At 42.8% G+C, this 26523-nt stretch overlaps 2 protein-coding genes across 2 annotated transcripts; both read right to left on the minus strand.

Moving 5' to 3' along the window:
- Positions 1–1882: 1882 nt before the first annotated feature.
- Positions 1883–10453, minus strand: LOC120064722 (solute carrier family 45 member 3-like). The gene is made up of 8 exons (XM_039015344.1): positions 10426–10453; positions 4804–4947; positions 4421–4662; positions 3865–3977; positions 3197–3666; positions 2746–3011; positions 2189–2458; positions 1883–2074 (listed from the first exon to the last, which is right to left on the minus strand). Exons 1-8 carry the CDS (start codon positions 10451–10453, stop codon positions 1883–1885), a joined length of 1725 nt encoding a protein of 574 aa, XP_038871272.1.
- Positions 10454–12531: 2078 nt separating this feature from the next.
- Positions 12532–22538, minus strand: LOC120065158 (nuclear ubiquitous casein and cyclin-dependent kinase substrate 1-like). The gene is made up of 8 exons (XM_039015933.1): positions 22248–22538; positions 16709–16758; positions 16499–16595; positions 16247–16293; positions 15918–16067; positions 15692–15838; positions 15224–15382; positions 12532–15061 (listed from the first exon to the last, which is right to left on the minus strand). Exons 1-8 carry the CDS (start codon positions 22262–22264, stop codon positions 14787–14789), a joined length of 942 nt encoding a protein of 313 aa, XP_038871861.1. The 5' UTR covers positions 22265–22538; the 3' UTR covers positions 12532–14786.
- Between the last annotated feature and the right edge of the window lie 3985 nt (positions 22539–26523).

Below are 26523 nucleotides of genomic sequence, written 5' to 3' on the forward strand. Positions count from 1 at the left end.
GGGAAGCTTGTGGAAGGCTACCTGAAACGTTTTACCCAAGTTAAACAATTTAAAGGCAAAGCTACCAAATACTAATTTAGTGTATGTAAACTTCTGACCCACTGGGAATGTGATGAAAGAAATGGAAGCTGAAATAAATCAGTCTCTTTACTCTCTGACATTTCACATTCTTAAAATAAAGTGATGAACCTAACTGACCTAAGACAGGGAATTTTTACTACGATTAAATGTCAGGAATTGTGTAAAACTGAGTTTAGTTGTTAATTGTTAATTTCTTTGAAATCTAAAGCCACAGCATAGAGTCGAGCCAATGTCTAAAATAGTTACACATGTTATTCCTCCAACCTCATAAAAGTGACAAACTGACACGTTTTCACCCCCCCCCCCCCCCCCCTAAAAAAAGGAGTGCCTTTGATTTGAAGGTCTGCTCATGTGCAGTTCGGTGCGAGACAACCGTTAGACCCGATGACGTGTTTCTACGCTAGCCAAAGTCACCCACAAGTGTGATTGGGGATTTCTATTAGAGAAGCAGTTTTAGCCTATCTTCATATTGTACTGTATTTAACTGTACTATGTTACATATGGCACTCCTTATGAGAGTGGAACCAGATTGCTTCCCTAGCAACAGAGCACAGCAGGATCGGATCAGACCAATTATGTTTAAAAACCCTGGTGCTGTATAGAAGCCACCGGGCAGCCATCATGGCACTCCTCAATTGACTTGTTTATTCTATTACAGACACCTGAATGCATACTTTTAAATTATATTATGTGCGCTAAACAAAGATTAAAAAAAAGAAGAAATATATTAAACATTTACCTTAAAGTTTTTTTTTTGTACTAATTATACTGTCCCCAGTACGACAACAAAATACTTAAATGTAATGTAATTTTGTCCTTGAAACATTTAATTGAAATACTGTAGAATTCCATTCATTCCTATGGAGGACTGCTCCTACTGGGGAGTGCCAATATGGCCTGCCGGTGGCGTTAAAGCCTCTCAATGGCCAATACATAGCATTGTCAATCGAGGATTTATAATAGTCATTGGATCAGACACACTGAGAGGAGTCCACTGACACCCCCCCCCACCCCCCCCCCCCCCCCCCCCCCCCCCCCCCACCAGGAATTATCATTACCATGGAAACATGGGGGGAAAACACAAACAAAAACACATCACCTCTCCTCCTTACCCCTCAACCCCAATGCAAATAGCAGAGTGGGAGTCATACCCCAACTTTCCCTCTGGCCCTGGGGCTCACATAAATACATACATCCATATATACATCAAGTAAACTTACTGTACACAAAGGCACAACAGACTTCAGAATACTCTCATGGCCTTAGATAGCAATCATGCTACATTTTAGTTATAGCAGTAAACAAAGTGTACTTTGAAACATATTAGATTGCAGTAACCAATAGCAAACATAATACATTTCAGACATAGCAATAAGCAGTATAACTTTATCCTCCTTTACTGTGTCAGAGGAACAGTAGCCTGTCTCAGTATTCCCCCTGATATATTGAAGCATCTATGACCAGCATATATGGTGACCAATCTAGGAAGGAAAATTATTTTACTGTCCATTACAGTGTTTCCCAGGATTGACCTACTCTCTTGGTTGTGCCAGCACACTAAACAAGAAGTACCTGTCCTTTCAGTCAGTCAGTCAGTCTCAGAGGTGCTGATGTCAGGATTGCAATCATCAACCCTTGGTTCTTTAACCCCTGATGCATTTGAGGAGTCAGGTGGCATATTTTGCAATCTACAGGATTCCATACCGGATTTTACAGGATTCCGGATTCCATTCGATGATAATGGACAGACAAAATCCAATAGAAATCTGCAATTCCACAACACAGATACATCCACAATGGGTTAACTCTTTAGCCCCGTCAGTGTTGGAGCGCTGTCCTTTGAGCCTGTGAGCTTGTGGAGGTCACTGCGTGTGAAGACGACACCGGTGGAGCAGAGCATGGCCATGATGCTGAGGGAGCAGGCTGAGGCCATATAGGCACTGACACTGTGAGACTGCTGCACTATGGAGCCCAGAAACAGAGCAGGCAGCACCTGGCCAGAGAACAGAACACAATAGAATAACCATTATTGTTGAGGCAAACAACACACACTAGTCTGTTCACTGGTCAACTGGTCTAACCTGTAGAGCCTAGCTTTAGTGTTTACCTGTGAAAGCAGGTAGGCACTGTCTAGGATAGCCATGTCTAGACACATCCCTCTCTGAGGCAGGGGTATGGGCTCTCCTTCTCTCTCCAGGGGAAGGGACACGTGGGGGGAGGTGGAGGAGAGAAGGGGGGCCCCGGGGAGATTGACCCCTTCTGGATACCTGTTGCCATGGATATGGATGGAGTCAGGGGGAACGAGGGGCTTGGAGTGGATGTGGTCATCACTATCTCCTGGGTGAGAAGGTCTGGATTTGGAACTGGAGAAGAAGACCTGAAAGTAAGTAAGTAAGTAAGTAAGTAAGTAAGTAAGTAAAGTGAGTGAGTGAGTGAGTGAGTGAGTGAGTGAGTGAGTGAGTGAGTGAGTGAGTGAGTGAGTGAGTGAGTGAGTGAGAGAGAGAGAGAGAGAGAGAGAGAGAGAGAGAGAGAGAGAGAGAGAGAGGGGGGGGGGAGCAAAAGACAGAGAGATGGAGAAGAGAGCGATAGAGAGCAGAGGGTGGGATTGAGTTTATCTACTGTGATCACTTCCCTGTCAGAACATGTAGTGGTAATCTGTCTCACCTGTCTGTCAGAGTGGTACAGACACAGCAGGGTGTAGGGCAGGACCTGCAGCACACAGAAGGTATATCCAGTAGCTGCGGCCATGACAGTGACCATCACTACACTCTTTGAGAAACTCATCACAGCTGTAGCTAACGCTAGCAGGACCACACTGCTAACATACACAGCCCGGGTGCCTAGCAACACTATCCAGCGCTCCATCAGGATGGAGCAGACCACTGAGGTCAGGCACTGCAGGAATAGACCCACACTCGCCATGCGCACACCTGGGGAGATACGGGGGAAAGTAGGTGTATGAGTGTATTGAAATGGATGCATTGACAATCTAATATGAAAATGTTACAAGGGTTTAAGATAAGGAGTGGAAAGGAAAAAAGGAGAAGACAAAATTTGCTGCAAACATTGTGGTAAATGAAAAGATAAGAATCAAGTAAAAGTCTGTCCATCCTACCTTCATCGTATCGTAGTCTCTCCTGTGTTCCAGGTGTAGCGTTGGGTACTCCCCGGTACAGCCCCACTCCCATAAAGTCTGTGTAGAACAGCATGAAGCTCATCAGAGCCATCCAGCTGAACAGTTCGGCTACAAACAGCCTGCGTATGACTGCCGGCACGTGCATACACACACTGTACATGCGTGGCAGCGCTGACACACACAGCGACACACTACGCCCCACCGCCAGCCGCACACACTGAGGCCGCGGCAGCAAGGAGTGTGCACAGTATCGGTTCAGGGCGGAGCTAACAATATCATCCTTCCTGATTGTCTCTCCCCCTCTGGTGTATCTTTCCTCTGAGATGAAGACTGTGCTGAGGAGGCAGGTGAGGAAGATGAGGGTGAGCAGGGCATAGATGAAGGCCTCCTGGCCGCCCAGGTAGGCTGCTGTCGGGGCATGGCTCCAGTCCAGGGCTGGCAGCAGGTACCTAGGATGAGACCGAGAGGGATACCACAGGAGGACTCTGGTCTCTTTTATGATATGATCTCTGTCCAATTCACTATCTCAGAGAGATGGAGAGAGTTACCCTGCCCCAGGCAGCACCTGAGGCTGATCTTTAGGGAATAGACAGAGAGAGAGAGAGAGAGAGTGAGAGCGATAGATAAGAGACAGCGAGGTCCCTTACCCCAGGCATCCTCCCAGGCTGATCATCAGTGAGTAGACAGAGAAGGCCCTTCTGCTCTCCTCCTCTCCTGGGAACTGGTCTGAGATCAGAGCTTCCAGCGGCGTGAAACAGGCCTGTGGATCACAACAGTCATTTAGCTGCTATAAACACCACACACACACAGACACACAGACACACAGACACACACACACACACACACACACACACACACACACACACACACACACACACACACACACACACACACACACACACACACGCATACACACACACACACACACACACACACACAGTAAGGAGCAAAAAAGACAGTTTGAATTCAAATAAAGAATTCAAATATAGTCAGAAATATCTACATAACAATGTTATCTAAGAAAAATGCAGGTAAACTACAGCAATTACAAGCCTATGAACTACTTCATTTCAACTCAATCAGATTTATATAGGCAAGTCAGTTAATTTAAGAACAAATTTGTATTTACAATGATGGCCTAACCCAGATACAGATACAGAACTAGTGTATTTATACTATTTAACAATATATTTTCTGCTCTACCTGCCCAGAGAACTCCAGCAGACAGGCTGACACCGCCAGCAGGACCCTCTCCATCCAGCGGGGGTGCTGCGGGTAGAGCAAGGCAGCTAGGTGAGAGGCCTGGGGCATCACCTGCAGGCCCAGCAGAATCCCCACACAAAGGAGCCAGATGAATGGCCGCCGCCGACCAAAACGTCTACGCCACGAGTCACTATACAAACCGATCATGGGCACGAAGATCAAACCCAGAACTGGCCCCACTCCTGAGAGAGCGAGAACGGGAAGGAAGAGAAGGAGATCTACTTCAGAGCTGGAGAACAAATCATTTATTCAAACCATGGTCATACAGTGTTCACACTACAGTCATTCAAGAACGACAATATGGTCATAGAGTGTTGCCTCACCCAGCACCATGGTCATGTAGCGTTCCTCCATGCCGGCCTGCAGCAGTAGAGGGGGGATGTAGAAGGTCCCTGCAGCCATACACACCTCCAGACCACAGGTCAAAGCATTCACCAGCAACAGCTGACACACACGGCCCTGCATGACTCAAAGATGCTTCCTCTGTCTATACCTCTATATCTATCTATCTCGCTCTCTGGTCTATCCCCTACTTTCTGTCTCTCTCCCACACAGTTTCTGAGACAACTGTGATACAGAGGTTTATAGTGACTGTGTGGACAGGACAGAATGCTCTTCTCTATCCATGTGATCTAAGGGTCTAGGCTTACAGGGGGTAGTCCTTGAGTGACCTGCGTATGTAAATGAGTACGTGGGGCAGAGTGAAAGGAGGCTGGTGTTTGTGTCCCATGCTGCTGCCCGGAGGTCCCAATGTCTCTTTACTCAAGATAGTGGATAACAGACAAGGCTTCCCCATGTATAGTGTTGTCTGTACTCACATTGCACTTCTGGCAGACAGAGATAGTGGGAGAGTTGTATGTCTAGCTCCGTCTATATTTTCTCTGTCCTATGGAGGTAGTAGAGAAGGGTCAGTGAAGATAAAGGGTACCAGTCTTGTGGTCATGCCTGGTGAGTGTAGGTGTAGTTAACTCAACTCTGCCAATCGACAGAGAAATCCACACACGGAAACATGGGCCCTGAGAGAAGTAAGGGAGAACAGGCTAACATAAATAGTCACAACATGATGAAGGATAAAATATCATAAGTCATACTGGACGCAACAAGCTTCCAAATTATTTCTACAGTCATTTATACATGTGTTTCCCTACTGGTGGGCCTGGACTTGGGACTCATTGGTGGGCTTTAGATGGGTCACAATGCTGAAACTTTAGTAACCACTGGAATAAACTGGTTATAAACAGGTGTGGAGTTAAGCTACAGCTTAACACTTATGACAGAGAAGAGGCGGGAAAGCAGGGTTCCGTTTATCTATCTGCCTCATCCTGTAACTCGCAGGGAAAACAGGATGGAAAACGGTTGATTAAGATTCCAAGATGTGATATATTAAAATAAGACACTTCAGGTGAGCTGGAATATACTGTACCTTTCCAGGAAGGAATCAAATAAATCACTGTGTACATACACCCTTTCAGGTTTATGTACCTTCAGTCATCCGACATTTAACTTACAACACTTCGTCCAGATAAAATGAAAGCTTTAAAGAACTGAGAGACAGGATTTACAGTTGATCCAATGTGGGAGTGTCGTGTGTGTGTGTGTGTGTGTGTGTGTGTGTGTGTGTGTGTGTGTGTGTGTGTGTGTGTGTGTGTGTGTGTGTGTGTGTGTGTGTGTGTGTGTGTGTGTGTGTGTGTGTGTGTGTGTGTGTGATACTTCTGTGGATCAGCTCAGTCATTTCATCAGTAGATGAAATTTCACTTCCTTATGTTATAAAATACATTTTACCAAGACAAATAGGATTCTTCATGTTCTGAATCATTCAGTGTGGCCTTTCTCTAACATATCATTAACATTATATGCCAAAAGTCAGATTTAGACTTTTTCAATAATAAGCACTGAGCTCGAACCAGGGACTGTAGTGATGCCTCTTGCACTGAGATGTAGTGCCTTAGACCGCTGCACCACTCGGGGGCCCTCGGGAGCCCTGTTGACAGTGCGGTGCTGCTTTTTCAAAGTAACATTTGAGGGTTTTACATGTTGTGGTGGTCGTCTGCAAAGTTGTTTCTGATGTTCACAAAAAGCTAAATCAGCATGACACAAGCTGATTTAAATATAAAAGGCTTTGAAAATAAAAAGCTTGCAGTATGCTCAATGCACCGTTGACATTTCACAGAGATAAGATTGTTTGTGTGAGATATCCTACAGTGTGTACACTGAGGTGTGTCCTCCTCTTTCAGCCTGGCTGCCAGCTCACCTCACACACAACGCTATCAAACCCTGACACAATACTTGGATACCTAGTGTACTGTGCCTAGATAAAGCTATCTGACTTATATCAGGAACAAGAAACTGACTTACAAAGACTTGGCATCACAATTGAGACAACTTGACAAATTAAATGAGGAATATACATAGTCCTGTCATGTCAAACTATAATTTTTTCTGTATGTTTTTGTTTGTGACATTGAGGAAGAGTCAGGAACATCTTAGCAGATCTCAGAAAGCAGCTCTGCTTGAAATTAAGATTTCATATATACCACCATTCAAAAGTTTGGAGTCACTTAGAAATGTCCTTGTTTTTGAAAGAAAAGCACATTTTTTGTCCATTAAAATACATAAAATTTATCAGAAATACAGCGTAGACATTGTTAATGTTGTAAATGACTATTGTAGCTGGAAACGGCCAATTTTTTATGGAATATTTACATAGGCGTACAGAGGCCCATTATCGGCAACCATCACTCCTGTGTTCCAATGGCACGTTGTGTTAGCTAATCCAAGTTTATCATTTTAAAAGGCTAATTGATCATTGGAAAACCCTTTTGCATTTATGTTAGCACAGCTGAAAACTGTCGTTCTGACTAAAGAAGCAATAAAACTGGCCTTCTTTAGACTAGTTGAGTATCTGGAGCATCAACATTTGTGAGTTCGATTACAGGCTCAAAATGGCCAGAAACAAAGCACTTTCTTCTGAAACTCGTCAGTCTATTCTTGTTCTAAGAAATTAAGGCTATTCCATGTGAGAAGTTGCCAAGAAACTGAAGATCTCATACAACGCTGTGTACTACCCCTTCACAGAACAGCGCAAACTGGCTCTGACTTGAATAGAAAGAGGAGTGGGAGGCCCCGGTGCACAACTGAGCAAGAGGATTTTCTAATGATCAATTAGCTAATCCAAGTTTATCATTTAAAAGGCTAACACAACGTGCCGTTGGAACACAGGAGTGATGGTTGCTGATAATGGCCCTCTGTAAGCCTATGTAGATATTCCATTAAAAGAATCAGCCGTTTCCATCTACAATAGTCATTTACAACATTAACAATGTCTACAGTGTATTTCGGATCAATTTGATGCTATTTTAATGGACAAAATGTTTTGCTTTTCTCTCAAAAACATTTTCTACGTTTTCTAAGTGACCCCAAACTTTTGAACGGTAGTGTATATATAATAAGATTTCACAGTAAGCTCTCTTTCATTTCATTATTATATACAGGTAAATCAATTATTTATTAAAAAACATCTTGAGATTTCTAATTCCCACACTTAAATGATTAAATGAATAAATACATTTTATAGCTTACACTTCTTCAATTCTGTTAAGTATGGCCTAATCCATCACTTAGAATATTAACACTGTAATGTCAATACAAATACAAAACTCACAGTCTAATGTTCCTCTGGGTCACTCGTAGAGCTGTTTCTGTCCACTCATGTGCCTATGTCTGTCAACTCTCAGAAGGAAGTAAGTCCTGTGTGTGTGTGTGTGTGTGTGTGTGTCGTTTCTGATAAGCCACGCAATGCTAGGCGTAATCAGAAATTGACCTAGGTAACACACCTGTTGTGATGTGTGTCGCACCTGTGGTGAGGTAACAAACCTGTAACACACCTGTCTTCAGCTGACGTGGGAGCTGTCAGGAGTGCCAGGCTCAGGCTCAGGTTGGGTACTGGAATATCAGCATTCCCATTACATGTCCTGGAGAATTGACTTGTAGGGGCGGGGCTAACCACCACAAGACAGCCAAAAGCCAAAAGCAGAACAGCGGCTGTCACTAATAGTAGAAAACACACTTCTCAGGACACATACTCCTAGGAACACACCGCTTAGGAAAATGGTTTCTAACCCTAGTCCTGGAGAGCTTTAGGGTGTGCAGACTTCTGTTCCAGCACCAACACAACTTCTGTTCCACCCCAACACATTTGACGCAAAGAATCAAGGTCAGAATGATTGTTTGACTGGTGCTAGGCTGTAACAAATGCCTACACACCCTGTAGCTCTCCAGGACCAGGGTTGGTGACCACTGCTGTAAAAACAGACAAACTCTTTGTATCTGACTCTCAGTTTAAAGACCTGATTATGTCCCAGCAGAGAGGTAAAGCAGTTGTCAGTCAGTCACTACACAGCATGCCCGGAGTGACTGTTTACTGAGGCCGCCATAAAGCTGAGAATCACATCCCGGTCCCACACCTGCCAGCGAAGCGTATCAGTGACAACAACAGGTAAGTAACCTAAACCACCAGGACAGTCAGTCGGAGGTCACTGCTTCAATAAATCCAAAATGAGAGGGATTTAATAGTTATTATGTTACAAAAGAAGCACAGCTCTGAGCCGCAACTACCTTTGACTGGCACAGAAATCCCAGATGGACATGAATAATGTTCAAGTCAGGATAATCAAGAAATGCTTAACATGAGCAGAGAAATGAGTCATGTAGTAGGGCAAATCATGACAGTGCTCAAGCTGAAACAAGCACTTTGAAGGAGAAAAACACATCAAAGATGAGATGAGTGAAATGTTTTGCTCAGACAGTGGCTCGGCCATCCATCATCTCTGCTTTACCGAACTCTCTGCTTTTTCAGTCTGTCTTGATTTAATGGCATTTGTAGCTAGAGAGTGCCAGACCTCTGTCCTTTCTCAATGATAATAGACTGTTTGAGCTCTAGGTTAACTGACTGACTGAAGTGCAGTATATCCACACCGCATCAAACTCTACAACATTAGAGATGCGTTTAAAGTTACTATACCTTTTAAACCCCAGTGGTTGAACCTGCAGCTTCATTCTGCAGAGGTCGTGGAGACAGTGCGCGTACTTGGAGATGCTTCCAAGTTTTGTAGCTGAGTCAAATTAATATGTAACAGTCTGCCTGACTGTCTACTGCAATTGCATTGGGGGGGGGGGGGAAGTAAGTTCGATAACAAAATACTTTCCATAACAATATGCACAAAACATTTGATATTGATAGGCCATGATAACAGAATGATTGACATACCGGTACATTGTCTGCAAAAGCAGAGCTTCTGTATAGTGGAATGCCCTCTTTATGTCCAGTCCTATTGATGTGAAATGTCCACCAACGTATTTGCAGCTGCCAATCAGATGTTTGTGTTTCATGATTGTTCAATCAAGTTTAATGATTCAGATTGGCAGGGCATAGAGGATTCTAGTCTATTGATAGGGTGCATCTCAATAGTCTACTCAACAGTGGTTTGCTCTTGTCTCCTCTCCTTCCCTTCATCTGTACTGATGACTAGACAGGTGATATTTCCAGTGGGAATCTACCATATTGTTTTCACCTATTCTGTGACTACAAATTAGTGTTAAAGGGGATGAGGCCACTAGACTAGATTACTGTGATGCACCCGTAGACTGCATGGAAACAGTGACACTTTGTGGCTAACAGTGTGTAGTGCCAAGGTTGGGCCCTTGGAGAAAAAGTCCCCTGGAATAGAGCCCCCCAGTGAAGGTTCATAATACCTATAAAACCTAGCGGTCAAACAGGGAAATGGTTCCAATCGTTTTTCCACCATTCATTTATCCTATAGGGAATTTAGAAAACATTTAAATAAGGGCATTGTTTCCTGTAGGCTTACCCTGGCGTGATGTTTCGATAACCGTGTAAATCTCTCTCGGGCAAGGTGACTTTTATCAAAATATTCGGCACTATTTACTCTCAGATTCAAACATTCTAATTAGCATAAAAGTAGGCATGCAAGACTACAAATCCCTGCAAGCTCCTGCACATCATCTCTAGCTGATACCTTTGCTAAGAGTTATTGTTTCAATTTAAAACTTGCATAAGGCATTTCACAGAATTGTCCATTTAAAGAAATGTATTCATTACTAAATTTAGCTAAAATAAAATAGTTAATCCAGAGAATCTTACCTTTGGCTCGATTTGGCAGTCTCGTCCAGATCATCATGACATGTGTAGTTCTTTATGATAGCCACATTAGCAGCTAATTAGCATTTCATTTTTGCCGGGTAAATACAGGCAAATATATTAATAAAAGTCACCTTGTCCGTGAGACATTTACATGGTTATCAAAATGTCACACCAGGGTAAGCCTACACAAAACACAGGCCTTATTTTAAGTATTTCTAAAATCCCCTATGGGAAAAATGAATGGTGGAAAAATGATTGGAACCAATTCCTTGTTTGACCGCTAGGTTTTGTGGGTATTATGACTCTATGAGCCCCACATCACTCACACATAAAACACAGAGGTCGACATCAGAAAACAACTAGTTAAATCCATATAAAAAGTAGGTTGCCTTTATTAGAAGCTGGGAAACCAAAACGTCTTCAACATCATTGTTGTCGATAATATTTTGTAAGACCACAATATTGTTTTCTTCATCATCATCACTGCTCACTTTTCCACAACATGCAAAAGATTCAACAGTTCAACGTTCCCTTTCCACACCACTGACAAAAGCTTCTCGGCACCATCACCTGTAAGAATCACAATTTTGCTTAAATTGTACTAGCAATGTAAATGTAAGCTACATAGAAAATACAAATGAAAAGCAATATAAATGCAGGGATACTGAAGAAAGCATGGGAAAGAAAGAGCAAATCCATGATTTATCATGTTTATGTATTCATGTTAAACAGGGGGATTCAAATCTAGGCCTGGAGGTCCCCAGCACTGCTTGTTTTCATCCTTCCCCTCTAATAAGGGCCTGATTCAGACCTGGGCCTGGAGGTCCCCAGCACTGCTTGTTTTCATCCTTCCCCTCTAATAAGGGCCTGATTCAGACCTGGGCCTGGAGGTCCCCAGCACTGCTTGTTTTCATCCTTCCCCTCTAATAAGGGCCTGATTCAGACCTGGGCCTGGAGGTCCCCAGCACTGCTTGTTTTCATCCTTCCCCTCTAATAAGGGCCTGATTCAGACCTGGGCCTGGAGGTCCCCAGCACTGCTTGTTTTCATCCTTCCCCTCTAATAAGGGCCCGATTCAGACCTGGGACACCAGTGACAATCATTCGGTTATCGAGCATAAAAAAGCCCAGCAGTATGGATCTCATATTCCTGTGTGGGAGCCCCTGCTGCCTGGACACAGAAACCCCATACAGTACAAGCATTCAGTGACATTCAGGAATATGATAGAAGCCCTATACTAAGATGACCAATCTAAATGAACTCCTAACCCCAAGGCCTTCGTGTAGAAAAGGATTGAATAGATATAATCAATATGGTCAAAGGGCTAGTGGTCATTTTGGAATTAGGCAAATAAACTTATCCACTGCAGTCAGGAGGGTAACAGTGAAAGTGCACCAGAACCAGGTTCAGTTTGGGTCTGCTCAAACAGCTTCTAGGGCATGTGTTTGCAGTCTTGGGGTCTTGAGTGATTTGGTATTGGTCAGAACACATTATTGGGCCTGAAGGATAGGCCAACAAAATATATACATATAGTCCTCCCCTGGTATGACAGCTTCGATCTTGGTCAGCTAGGTCTTTTATTTGATTACATGTCAGACACCCCCTCCTCATCCTCTTTTTCTATGTCAGATATATGGCTTCAGTTGGTCATTATCAAAGAGGCAGAGCAGTCATTTGCTGAAGTCCAAAGTTACCCCTAATGCCCTAGGCAGTACTGTAGACTAGGTGGAATCATTTCAGATCTACAGGATTGTCTGAGGATTAGGGGGCTAGGGATTGGTTTAGTATTCACCCTAAACACAATAACATCCCCTCCAATCCACATGTATCACACCATAACACAGTGCCTCTAGTTCAGCAGGACCAAGGGAAAACAAGGCAATAAGAAACAGATTCAATCTTTAAGCATCCAAACTCATTTTAATAACTGGTAGAGTTCATTCTCAGCTAAAACAATAATGAATCCATTTAGACCAAGAACACTTTTTGATACCATAGGTTTGGCTCAAAAGTTTTTCAACCCAGGGAGGAGTTGAAAAACAGCACTCATTTCATGCCGTCTCTCACCTCTGCACTATTTGCTGATCAGAAACAACCAGGAAGGCATAAGCAGTGGTTTGACCTATATTCCTTCATATTGCTGTCACCTATCCAGTCATATCAGATCTCTGCAGGGCACAGTAGGGGAAATACAGCTAGTGTTTCTTGGTTGTGGAGGAGAGCAGAGGTGTGGAGCAAAACATTAGCTGGCATCAAGCTTCTGTGAGAGAGGGAGTGAGTATGAACTGAGTGAAGGAGCAGGAGATGAGAGAGTAATAGAATGAGAGAAAGGAAGTGAGTGGAACAGAAAGGAGGGATTTCTGAGTCTGCTCTCCCAGACAGTTATAACACAGCAGAAAAACAGATGGATAGGGTCAACTTTTCTTTAAAATCAAGATACATTTTATTTATTTATTTTCTTAAAAAACAAACATTACAAAAAAATCTGAATAGAGAAGTAAAGCAAACCCCCCCCAAAAATCTATTTGGGGACTCAAAAAAAAAACACATTCTCGATTCAATTTAAAAAAGCTTGGGAATGCCTGGCACAAAGGGTTGAACAAGAGAGGATGCTCTGTGTGTATGTATCATGCCCAGCACAGAGGCATCCAAAGCATCTAACATCTCTGAACCACAAACCAAAGGTAGAGGGCATAGGTTGAGGAAACGCCAAACCCCTTGAGCGTGTGCTCCATCACACCCTCGCACTGTAGTAATACCAGCACACAGTAAAGACACATAAAGAAGAGGTTCTCGGAAGGCTGATCTAGGACCTGCTTCCATGACCCCATCAATCACCACATCATTAACCGTTTACAGCTCATAGCAGAAGCTCAGAGCACTCACTCTGTCTAAAGCACAATAACACACTGCTACTCCAAAGCAGTGATCTTCAACTCTGTTCCTTCTAGCACATTACTAAACCGTTACATATTCAATAACAAAACAAGCTTTGTGTATGTGTTAAACTGAAGGTCCTTGACACAGGACCAGGGCATGACCTCAGAGTAGGGGGAAATATAACATAGCATTAATTCAACTAAGTTAACATTAAAATAACAACCATAAAACCTTCCTGTTAAAACATGTTGTGTTTGAGAGAGTTTCAAAAGCACAGTGTCTGTCTGCACAGTGCCATGGGGTTAGTTGGCCTAGGGCCTCAGTGAAGGCAATCTAGATACAGGGAAATAAACAGACAGGAAACACAGACATCATATCCTCCCTCAAGAGTCTCCAGTGTGGCCCTCTCTGATTCGTCACCAGTGGGTTCCGACTGAACCAATGGGTAGTGTTGCACAGTGAATAAAGTGCTTTGATTGAACACCAGCAGTCCACTGACAAACCAAGATGGAGAGGGAGACCCTAACCCAGACTGGCTGAACAAACCCAGGGCTCAGTTAGTAATCCCTGATCTAACACTACTGGATAGGCAAAAGCAAGGGTTACACTACATTGCTTGCACCTATCCAGTCATGTCAGACCAGAGATTACTTGAGGAGAGGGGGGACGGAGAACAGGAGTAGAAAGAAAATGGCTGTAGAAAGTGTATTTTTTTTTTTAAATAGAAGGCTCACTTGCACACGCACCTGCAGAGTGAAAACTAACGACTCTACACACCAAGCGACTGTTGAGGACGGATCCCTACTAGCACTGAGCACTCAGAAAGGCAAACTAACAAAGCCGAAATAAACTGTTTTCTGATATTCACACAGACTTGTGTAGGAAAGACAAATGCAGCCACTGCAGAGAAGGAGATGAGAAATGCGAGGAAAGGTGAGCCAGTGGAGGTGAAGCTGAGCAGAGCAGACAGTGATGGGGGGATGGGACAGAGTCAAATCTCACATGTTCTTCCCTTCCATCCCTCACAGCCATATGGTGGTATACATGTTCTCATGCACAGACACTGTCCTCAGTCAGTCAGTCAGTCAGTCATTCATTAGGGGAAGATAAAAACTAACACTAAACAACAAAACCACGAGGTTCAAACCATTGAGCCAGGCCACCACGGAAACCGAAATAAAACCCTCTACACCAAGAGAAACAAAACAAAAAACATAAGGTTAAGAGAGAAAGACGTGGAAGGGGAGAGAGGTGGAACTTCTGTGGGGCTAGTCTTCCCCAGAGGGTGCGTCCTCTTCCGAACCGTCCTCCTCTTCCTCCTCCTCCTCGGCGTCTTCCTTCTTCTCCTTCCCAGGTGCCTCCTTTGTTTTCTTGGGAGCGGGGGAGGAGTCTTTCTTCACCACCTCCTCCCCCTCCTCCTCTTCTTCCTCCTCCAGAGGGCTCTCTGGCTCCTCCTCTTCCTCCTCTTTGGGCGAGCTCTTCTCCGGGGCCTTGGCGGCGCTTGGGCGACCTTTACCCTTTCCTTTCATTGGGCTGGGGGTCACTGGGAGAGGAGAGGCACACACACAGTTAGAGATACACATTCATTCAATTATGTTTTGAGGCTGGGAGGATACAAAACCTTTATCGAAAAACAGCCTGTACAACAACCTATGCTTTTAGTTCTGAAGGATATGGGTGATTGATTCATAGTGAGCAGTCCTACCGGTGGCCTTTAGTCTTGGTTTGGGGGATTTCTTCTCCTTCCTCTCCGGCCTGCTCCGTCTGATCACCTTCTTGCTGCTCCTCTTGCTCTTGGAGCGGCCGTAGTCACTATCATCATCATCCTCAACCATGAAGTCTTCATCACTGCCCGACTCATCAGCTAGAGAGGAGAGGGGGACGAGCTAGTGATTATTGGTCATTTCACCCGACAAATGTCACTTTCCATATTGGTTTAATTTACGCTCCATGAAAACTACTCATGTGGTTTATTTATAGTTTGTAATGGACTGTGGTTGATATACGCGCAATGTAATATTGAGTGATTGACTTACGATCCATGTAGGCCGGCTCAGTGCTGTGTGTATAACTTAAAGTTTCAGTGTACATTTTTGTGGTTGTGTCAGTAGGACTATAGTGTAGAGTGGTTGACTTATGGTCCAAGTGGGTCCGTTTTGAGTTGTTGACTTACGGTCTGGGAAGGCCTCCTCTTGGTCTTGGCGTTCCTCGTCCTCGCTGCCCCCGTCTCCCAGCAGGATCTCTCTCTGTTTGGACACGGCCTTGGTGGCAGCCTGGCGCACCGTACGCACCTTACGACTCCCCTCCTCATCACTGTCATCTACACACAGAAAGATGTAGTCAGGTTATAACACAGTCATTATAACTGGCACACACACACCTCAGTGTATGAGTCTTACCTGCAGGTCGTTTTCTCTTGGGTGTTCTCTTAGTGGGCTTTGCCACTTTGGCTGTTTTTCCCTTTTTCCCTTGTTTAGCTTCAAAGTCACTCCCTCCATCCTCCTCATCCTCCTCTCCAAAGTCGTTGCCTTCATCACTACCAAAGTCATCTGCACCCAAACAGAAACATTCACCACTAGCACGGTCCCAAAACATCTCCTATCCCTAGTCCCCTTTCAATAGCCCATACACCTAGTTAGACCCAAACCCCTATAAGCTTAGCATCATAGATTTATCAGAAATGAAGATTTAACAAACATAATATTGTTCATTAACCAGAATGGCTTACCTGCTGAATCATTTTTGGATTTTGAGAGTTTTTCATCAGAATCCTCACTGAAACCAAAAACAACAACTGAGCAACAAGCACCAAAGGAGGCAGATACAGTTCGTCTACACATCAAGGCCGGATATTATAGAACCGCTTAATCTTGAGTTGAGCCCTCAACTCGTATTTCGAAATAATGCTTGACGACAACGTGAGATGTTAACTGAAGTGTGAGTTAGGATTCAGCCTTGTGCTGCTGTTCTCTGGGCTCACCTGTCCTCCTGCGAGTTCTTTGAACGCTTGCGCTTCACCTCACGAGGAGCCGCACGAGGCTTCTTAGGCTTGTCTGAGTTCCTCCCATACTCCTCATCTACAAGGGAAGGAAAAAGGGGTTACACACTCACAGTTTAGCTACAGGGGAGAGGGGTTGCAGTTGCACACACACACACACACACACACACACACACTCTCTTGCCCTCTCACCTGCATCATCAGACTCTTGGAATTGGGAGTAATTCACAACCTTCTTGTTCCTGTGAAGTAAACAAACAGCCAATCAGAAAATCCCTTTCCTGTTTCTAGTCAGTTAGGAGGACTGTCGTTGTAGGACAAAACATGCAGAAATAATAATCATCACAGCCGTTCACTACCGTAAAGGTTACATGCTGTCAGGGGGACCCAGTCATCTTACTCAGCCCTCTCCTCACAGAGGACACAATAAGGCTAAAGGGTACAAATTAATAGTCTAATGTGGCTATTCATCTGCACCAATCTCAACACACAGGGTTGATTAAAGATAAATGGAGGATCATGTCTTTTGAATGTCCAATGCTTTATGCGAGTCCAGATGGGCCCAATTATATAATGTTAGCCATGTAGGCCTACCTAGCTCTACTAATTCACAAATACGCTTTTCACAAAATCATGCTGCTCTGAACAATACCGTGCTGGCTGGAATATTGGCCTGATAATATCTTGTGGTGGTGACTCAAGACCATGCTAGCCCACTGATTTTATGATCGGCATTGGCCCTAGGAAGTAACAGAAGTCTTCAGATTAGAGATTAGACAAACATAACACCCCATCTGGTTCATATAAAATGCCCAACTCTATATGGTTCTTATCTCTAGTAAGAGGATAATATGTGTCAAAATGCAGCCAAAGATTTCAGGAGCAACAGGGTTATCAAATCTCAGCTCCCTCTATTCTACCACACTCAGCGGTCAACCATGTATCAGCAGCATGTGTTGCATGCGTTTTAATAATCAATCCGTTTTAGTAAACTGGTGTCCCACTTCTCCAGTTTCAAGGGCTCATTTGGGAATGTGGGCGAGTGGAATGGTTGAACGCACGCAAACACCCCCCCCACATTCTGAAATTAAATGTTTGCCCCCCCCAGTTTTATCATTGCACTGTGATACAAAAAGTGTCATCTGTGCCTTAAGAGTGGTAGGATAGGCTGTTTGGCAGTATGAGCTGCCTGGATTTAAGATGGACACTACAGAATGTGCGAATGGAAGTTGTTGTCTGTGTGTGTTGTGTGTTTTTCTCTGACTTGTAAAAGCAAGCAGAACAAAAACTGGCTACTTTTATTTGACTGATGTAGCTGGCAAGGTAACTGCTTTGACATAACAGAAAAAAAGTATTTATTTCCAGTGCTGAGTTAGTAGTGTAACTGACATGTAACATTAGCTAATGCGTTACATGTTTCAACCCCTCTCGACTGAAGTTCTGTCTGAAGTGAATGAACTAGTTTGCTAGCTAGTAGCTACTACAGCCAGTTCAGCTTTAGCCGCTAGCTATCTGTCAGGTAGCAGTATCTAACAGCTGTTGTGTGCATGGAAATGTTTTGTAGCATTTGTTTTGTCCTGTTTCAAAATAAGTAAATTAACTTAGCTAGTTTTCACAAGCTGATGTACCATTAGAGCTAGCCAAAAGTTGGCTAATGTTAGCTAGCTAGCTCACTAACTTTAGCTATTATTTTTGCCTCAATCACACTAGACCTGAATCAAACGCTGAAACCTGCAGCCAAATGATTGAAGACCAATATTCTGACATTTGACAGAGCAGTGTGAGTTTTTATTAGAAACTGCAGAGTCAGGCAACCACGGAAGACCAGTCTGACTGTGCCGAGGCAAACTTTTGCAGGTTACATTTCTATTCTAGGCAAGTCAGTTAAGAACAAATTCTTATTTACAATGACGGCCTACTGCGGCTAAACCCAGACGACGCTGGGCAAATTGTACGCCACCCTATGGGACTCCCAATTATGGCCGGTTGTGATACAGCCTGGAGTCGAACCAGGGTGTCTGTAGTGACGCCTCTAGCACTGAGATGCAGTGCCTTAGACCACTGCGCCACTCGGTGCAACACTTTATTCTCTCTTTGCATCTAACACTGGACAAGCCAGAAGATTTAAAATAGTTTCAGGCAGTCTGACAAAAGTTGATTTCCAAACTGTATCAAGGGTTGATAGGCTTTTTCCAATGACACAAAAATCTGAGGAAGACACATTTAATGATAATGATTCATATATGCCAGTGAAACTGAATATCATGGACTCAAATGAAATTCCTCTGCAGGAGGTGTAAAACACAAAAAGGGGATCCATCTGCATATGTTGTGCTCTTGTGAAGGCCGGCTGAATTCAGCATGTTTACAGATTCTCCCTTCCCGCCATTTTTGTTCGCTTGGAAATGTTGATACTGGAGACTTATCAGAAGTGTAATCTAGCATTTATAGTGGCTCAGAAATGCATTACCATTAATTGGAAGGTTGGTTATCCTCCCACAATGGATGGCAGAAATGTAATGTATCACTAGATTTGATTCAATACAAGATTAAAAGGTATACTGTGCAACTTTCATAAGGTCTGGATGCCTTATATGGAATACTGTACAACAAAAGGAGTCCATTTTGAAAACATGCCCACTTAAGGGGAGATACCTATTCAGGCAATCCCTAACTGCTGGGCTGCCCAGTCATGGCCCTGGGGGTTTGCCGTACTGTTGGTTAATGAATATTTCACTAAGATCCTAAAGCTGAGTGGGGTGTGCTGAGTTGGGGCGCTGCAGGGTGGTGGATCCCTAGGGGCAGGACAGGACAATCCAGCTATATAGTGCGCAAGTAAAAACAGCTCTACAGTACTATTAGGCCTATATGAATTACAGTGCCCTCCATAATTATTGGGACAGCTAATCATTTTTTCTTCTTTTGTCTCTATACTCCAAGTTTGGATTTGAAATCAAACAATGACATTTAAGTGCAAACTGTCAGCTTTAATTTGAGGGGGTATTTTCATCTGTATTGGGTGAACTGTTTAGAAATTAGAGCACTTGTTGTACATAGTCCCCGCCCATTTTAAGGGATCAAAAGTATTGGGCCAAATTCACTTGTATGTGTATTAAAAGTAGTAAAAAGTATTTGGTCCCACATACATAGCACACAATGACTACATCAAGCTTGAGACTCTACACATTTGTTGGATGCATTTGCTGTTTGTTTTTGGTCGTTTCAGATTATTTTGTGCCCAGTAGAAATGAATGGTAAATAATGTATTGTCATTTTGGAGTCACATTTATTGTAAATAAGAATAGAATGTTCCTAAACACTTCTACATTAATGTGGATGCTACCATGATTACCGATAATCCTGAATGAATCGTGAATGATGATTGGTGAGAAAGTTAGATGCACAAATATCATACCCCTTCAAATGCTAACCTCCCCTGTTATTGTAATGGTGAGAAAAACAGCTCTACAGGGGGTATTAAAAAAAAAAGAAAAAAAAAAGAAAAAAAAAAGAAAAAAAAAGTAACCTTTATTTAATAGGCAAGTCAGTTAAGAACAAATTCTTATTAACAATGACGGCCTACCCCTGACAACGCTGGGCCAATTGTGCACCACCCCATGGGAATCCCAATCACGGCCAGATGTGACAGCCTGGATTTGAACCAGGGACTGTAGTGGCACCTCTTGCACTGAGATGCAGTGCCTTAGACAGCTGCACCACTCAGGAGCCCGTATCTATAACTTTCTCACTCATCATTACTCATGATTCATTCAGGATTGGATTATCCATAATCATGTTAGAATCCACATTCATGTTGAAGTGTTCAGAAACATATTATAGGCTTAATTACAATTAAAGTGACCGCAAAATGGTCATATTAGACTGTGTAGAAATGCAAAATTATTTTTAGATGCCTAAGAAAATTCTGAGGGAGGAACCCCTGTCAGGTTATGCCCCCCACTTCTAAAACCAAAGTTTTGCCTCTGCACACACACTACAGGAGACCAGCACTTCAGGTGACACACTGCTGACCACAGACCATGCTCAATGTAATACACACCTTCAGAGCTGTGCTGTAATATACACACACAGGCATTCAAAACCTACATATAGTTGTCTTGTTCTGGTAAACGTACACACATGGATCAGAACCAAAAACCTTGGATTTTGTATTATATTTTGCCACCACCCTGACCTCCCAACACACAATAGTCCTGGAAGCACCCTTATTGTAATAGTATAGGCTAACAGTACCACACATGGTTAAATTAGCTAACGGGAGCGAGGAAGAGTCGTCAGGGCAATAAGTAATTTTACAAGCGGCTAGATTGCAAAGCCAGGCCCTGTCGCCACCTTGCAACAGACAGACAGACCGAAAGCTGACCACCACTAGAACAGTGACCATAATGAGCCAAAATATCGAGGGACTGGGACCCGCGAATTACCTGGAAGGAATAGAGCCTGGGTTACCTGCGACGCCACATTGCAAATTTTTCTTTTTGCATATCAGTGGTCGCAATATCGGTTTCATTGTTTGTGGCAGCCAAATAAACTCCACGATTTACGACGGAATTGAGCGGCGACTAGTGTAATGACTGGACCGATGTCACAAATGTACGTTTATTTATATATATAAAAAACGACTGATTTCAGCACCCAAAATAGCCCGCAGTTACACACGACATTGTTCAGTATAAATGGGGCCTGAAATGTGTATTTTATATATATCAAAACGTAATTTTATGTGACCTCTGCCGTCCACACCAGTCGCCGCTCAAATCATCACGTTGAGTTTAATCAGCTCTTTGCGGTTACAGTGTTGCAACATTCGGGTGGCGCGTGCTTCGCATCCGATAGTATGCTACATTGTATCAACAAGTATCGTCCATTTGTTAGTGGTTATCCTGAGATACAAAGACGATTTTTTTCTTCGCTCAAATGCGACCCTTTCGGTCTTTTCAGGCAGTGACGAGCTAGGCATGGGGGGTGTGGTGACTTCTAAACCCACTCCGCCCCCTCTGACACACTTCCAGTGTTAATTTACTGCCATCAGTGAAAATGTAGTTCCTCCGCTCTCCCCTTCTCCTACCGCGTTTTCACTGAAAACCAACAAGGCTGCCTCGGCCTTTTTACATTTCATTGTTCCCTAGTAATAAGACTATTAAAATTAAAAGACAATTGCATTTTAAATGTAGATATTTGTAGTTAGTGCACACGTCGCAAGGCTGCGCGCTAACAATAGTACATCCCATGAGCCGATGTCTACCTCCAGCCCTGGTTTTTATTAGCTTTTCAGAGTCCCCCGTGGATGAATGGGTAGCCATATTCCCCAGTCTGTCTCCTTCCCCTTTCACGCAAAATACAAGGCCATGCCACAGTCCAGGGACATATAAAACAATGGTAAATCCGACAAAACATTAAGGTTAGTGCACCAAATGATGCTCGCGTTGGATCGTTTTTTAGGCATGATTTGCACCAGATGCACGCACACACGCCAAGGTACGCGCATTACAGACATTTCAACCTAACCATGGCGAACAGTCCACATAGTAAGGAATCATGCTATCAAGTGCGTGCACGACAAGAAAAAAAAAACATTTACATAAATGTTTAATCAAATAAACGCAACGGTGACCAAAATGCACAACATGGTAGCGACGTGCGTGTTGCCTGCGAAAGGCAACGTGCACACCGTGCAGTCTCAGCGGAGGACATATTAGGAAAAACCTACCTCACTGGTCTTGACATTTTGCAGAAATACTGTAGAGGTTAAGAATGTAAGAAAGGGGAAAGGAAATCCAGAAAAATAAAAACAAAATCGTCCCGCTCTGCAACTCCAAAGGGCGCAACGAGACCTTCCAACTCCAACGCCCCGGCTACTGCGTAAAACTAAATCTACGGCAACGATTTGTCTTCCAAACGCGATTTTAGTTAAAAATTTTACCTTCAGCTACTCAAAATGGTGAATAAAACAAACTGAAACTGCAGCCTATGCGCAACCTAACCAAGTGGCCCTTGGCATAAAGGACCGCCCATCGTCGCCGCTGAGAGGAGAGCATCAACACTCCAAAGCTTCCATTGGGCAGTTTGAATGATAATTTACTTTTTGGTTGGATGTTTTAGTTGCTCATCAAACCCAGTGGTACAACCCATTTACCCTCCCCCCTTTCAAAGATAGGTTGAGAAGGCACTGCTAAGAAAACAAAAAGAGGCCCTCAGTGTGGATGCAAGTTGTTGCCCGAATTTGTGTTCGAAATGACCACAATGTAACTTTCTACTGGGAAATATGCGCGGCCTGCCAGCATGTAGTTACATGAGTGTCTATAGAAAGCTAAGCTTTTGTAATGATTTTATTTTCCACTGAGGAGGGCTTGGGGTACTGGCACTGTATCCCCAGGCACTAAATTGTAAGCTTAATTGCACAGAAGACAGTCAGGTATAGATGTGGTTCTACTGTTTGAAAAATTGTGCAGAGTAATAGCCTCCTCGCCAGTATCAGAATGTCCAAACAACTATCTGATGTTAAATGCAAAGAATTTGAAACAGGAAAAAAATACATCAGGTTTTAGGCTACGTCTACAGTATAACTTTTCCCTGTCAATATTTGAAGGTGAGGGACATGGGCTGTGCCTACAACAAATGCCTTAATTTTATACTGATGACAATACAGCTTGGAGGGGGGTATTCTGATACTGTCTTTATTCATAGCTTTTCTTTGTTGACAAATATCCTTGACATTTGAAGAGATTGTCTCGTGATGAATGAGAGGATTGTGCTGAGACTGTTTGATTGTTAGAATATGTGTAGTATCTATTTCACGTGTGTTTTTCTCCCTCCATAGCAAAGTGAGGAGCTGGAAGTATTGTGGATCTCCAAGGACATGAATCCATTAATCGCTTGAAGGCCTCCATTACCTGCATTAAGCCTCCGCTACACAGCCACAGAGCACTAGAAATGATAGTGTAATTCATTTCAATAGAGAACATTTAGAATTAGAATAAAGAGAACTCCACGGAGGATGCACAAGTAGAATGGACTGACAGTTGTTTTCTTGGAAAAGGGGATTTTAAATAACCGATGTCCATCACTAACAACCCAATGGGCACACCATGTAATTTCAATGTGGAGAATTTGGTAATATTTGGTAGATAGGTTCATCAATGAGATTCCAACCTATTTTTACCCACTCAAAAAAACTGCCTAAAGTTTGTTGAGTTCCCAATTTGTTACCACTATGCTTTCAACCATCTAACACACAGGTGTCAAACTCATTCCACGGGGCCGAGTGTCTGCGGGTTTTCGCTCCTCCCTTGTACTTGATTGATGAATTAACATCACTAATTAGTTAGGAACTCCCCACACCTGGTTGTCTAGGGCTTTATTGAAAGGAAAAACCAAAAACCTGCAGACACTAGGCCCTCCGTGGAATGAGTTTGACACCCCTGATCTAACAGCACAACCACATTGGAATGGAAAATCTATGTCGGATTTTTGGTTTAGTTGTCACCAAAATGTGTTACCACTGTGCTTTCAACCATTTAAAAGCACACCAAAGTTCAAATGGGATACAATGTCAGATATTTTGTTAATTTATACAACAACTTAATGTGTTATCCCTGTGCTTCAAATTATAGCACAACCAAATGGCCTAGATTGCAATTGAGATTATTAAAGTACATGGTGCAAGTTCTCAGTGCCATTTGAGATTCTGTGCAGATTATTATAGCAATTGTGAAGATTTCCACATCCCTGCGACCCTGAACATGCATACTTTCTATGATTACATAAGAAGTCATTTATTTTTCCAGTAACCTCACAATGTGGCCAATGATGTGCTACTCATTTTAAGGTTAAATAAATACTGTTACATTAGTTTGTAAGACAGCCTTAAAGGTAAACTTCGGGATTTTGGCAATGAGGCCCTTTATCTACTTCCCCAGAGTCAGATGAACTATGAGATACAGTCTTTATGTCTCTGCGTGCAGTTTGAAGGAAGTTGCTAACTAGCGCTAGTGCAATTGCTAAATTGTTAGACTTCCAGTCATTGCGCTAACGCTTATTAGCATTGGACACAGAGACATAAAAATGGTATCCAGAAGTTCATCTGACTCTGGGAAAGTAGATAAAGGGCCTCAATGCCAAAATCCTGAAGTATCCCTATAAGATTAGGCTATTTACTGTCTTACAAAAGTAAAATTGAATTGTGTTTGGTTGACAATGCAACTAAATAACAACACTTAAAGGAGACGTATCTACTGCTTGAATAGTTACATCTGAGCCACTGGCTTAATCCTATTTTTTTACTTTTATTTTTGGTTGAGATGGAGATGTGAAACCATCGTATCATTTGTTAACTTGTTGACAAGTTAATATGCTGTTTACCATATTGCAAAAGTGACATTGAATTGTGTTTGTTGTCAACGCAATAAAATATACACTTTTGAAAGAGATGTATTTTCTGCTTGGATAGCTCCATATGTGCCACTTAGTGTGGCTTTATTTCCAGTTTGTTTACAAATTAATAATTGATATGTTGGAATCAAGTCTCCATTTCAACCAAGTTAAAGAATAGAAAATAATTAAATCAAATCAAACTTTAAATGCACTTATTGTTACGTTCCCCAGTTTCTGGTTTGTATTTGAGTGTGTGTGTTTCAGGAGATGGCTTCCTGGAAGCCTCCCCAACCAGCTGATTGGTCGACCCCAGGCTAATTGATGATTGGAGCTGACCCCGCCCCCTCGTCAAGAAGCAGCTGACTCTAATCACCATTGCCACCAGAAGATATAAAAGCCAGTGTTCTGTTCAGAAGAAGGGAGATCATGAGAGAGAGAGAGGTTAGAGGGAGGTTGAATATTTTGGAGAAAAGATTAGAGGGAGATTGAATATTTTGGAGAAAAGATTAGAGGGAGATTGAATATTTTGGAGAAATCATTAGAAAGAGTTCTGTGTTTGTTGCTTTGTCAAAGTTTCTTTAGTGGCCTGAGTTAGTTTACTCAGTTTTGTTGTAAAGTGTGTGTGAAATTGTTAATAATTATTCTGTTTCATTTGTTCCCAGGGGGGAAGGGGAAGGCACTTAGGGAGTGCTTAGGCAAGAGGCCCGAGGGCATACATATACCCGTAGTATATTCACTGTCTAGGCACACTAGGTAAGACCTGGGCGGACCACCCCCTGTATTTTGGTTAGGGCACCAGGTGGTGCTAAGTTAGGTAAGTTAAGTGGGTAGGCAGGTTAGATAGGAGAGGGGGAGCTTTGATATATACTTTCTTTTCTTTGGTTCCGTCCAGCCCCTTTTCCCCATATTACCGTGTAGGAAATAAATCCTAGTAAACGGTAAATTCTGACTTTTGTCATCATTATTCGCACCTACAGTCCATACCTCTTTCACTTCACGGGGAGTTGTTGCAGCAGGGAGTTGCGTTCCCTCTTTATAGAGGCGTGCGTAACACTTATATAGTTTGATTTTATTCAACTATTCTTTAACTTGTATTTTTGGTTAAGATGGAGATGTGAATCCAACATATGTATTATTAACTTGTAGATTCCATTTGAAATCAACCAAACCTTGAAACCCTAGGCCTGTATGTATTGTTTATTTTTAGTTGAATCCTGGGCTGAATTTAAACAATAGTTGTTGATGACTTCCCAAATGCTGTACATGCTTAAGTAGAATAATTGATGATATATGATTGATAAAGTATGGTTACTCTGTTGAACCTACTGTTTAGAATGACTTCGATAGCAACAGTTAATCTATTAAGTGTAGATTGTTCAACAATCATTCTCACAATAGCACATTGGTAATAGTCAGTGACAAATATCAAAGCTAAGCAGGAATGGGAGACTGATGGGGTAGCTGTAAATTTATCAACTCTCTAGTAGGAGGTGCGTCTCACCCAATTTCTTATTTTTATAGCGGGTATTACGTTGAAGATCTGATGTTTCAAAGGTACAAATTCAGCATATTTTATACAAGGTTTGTCTATGCTGAAAATTGGTTACCATGAT

This window comes from Salvelinus namaycush, chromosome 20 (genome assembly GCF_016432855.1).
Source record: "Salvelinus namaycush isolate Seneca chromosome 20, SaNama_1.0, whole genome shotgun sequence".
In the NCBI taxonomy this organism is placed as follows: Eukaryota; Metazoa; Chordata; class Actinopteri; order Salmoniformes; family Salmonidae; genus Salvelinus; species Salvelinus namaycush.

Coding starts and splice junctions, on each gene's coding strand:
- LOC120064722 (XM_039015344.1), bottom strand. CDS start 10,453: ATGCTAATTAGAATGTTTGAATCTGAGA. Junction 3,012..3,196: donor GAGACTACGATACGATGAAG/GTAGGATGGACA, acceptor GTATCTCCCCAG/GTGTGCGCATGGCGAGTGTG. Junction 2,459..2,745: donor TGTACCACTCTGACAGACAG/GTGAGACAGATT, acceptor ACTTACTTTCAG/GTCTTCTTCTCCAGTTCCAA.
- LOC120065158 (XM_039015933.1), bottom strand. Junction 16,068..16,246: donor ATCCAAAAATGATTCAGCAG/GTAAGCCATTCT, acceptor GTTTGGGTGCAG/ATGACTTTGGTAGTGATGAA. Junction 15,062..15,223: donor ACCAAGACTAAAGGCCACCG/GTAGGACTGCTC, acceptor CTCCTCTCCCAG/TGACCCCCAGCCCAATGAAA.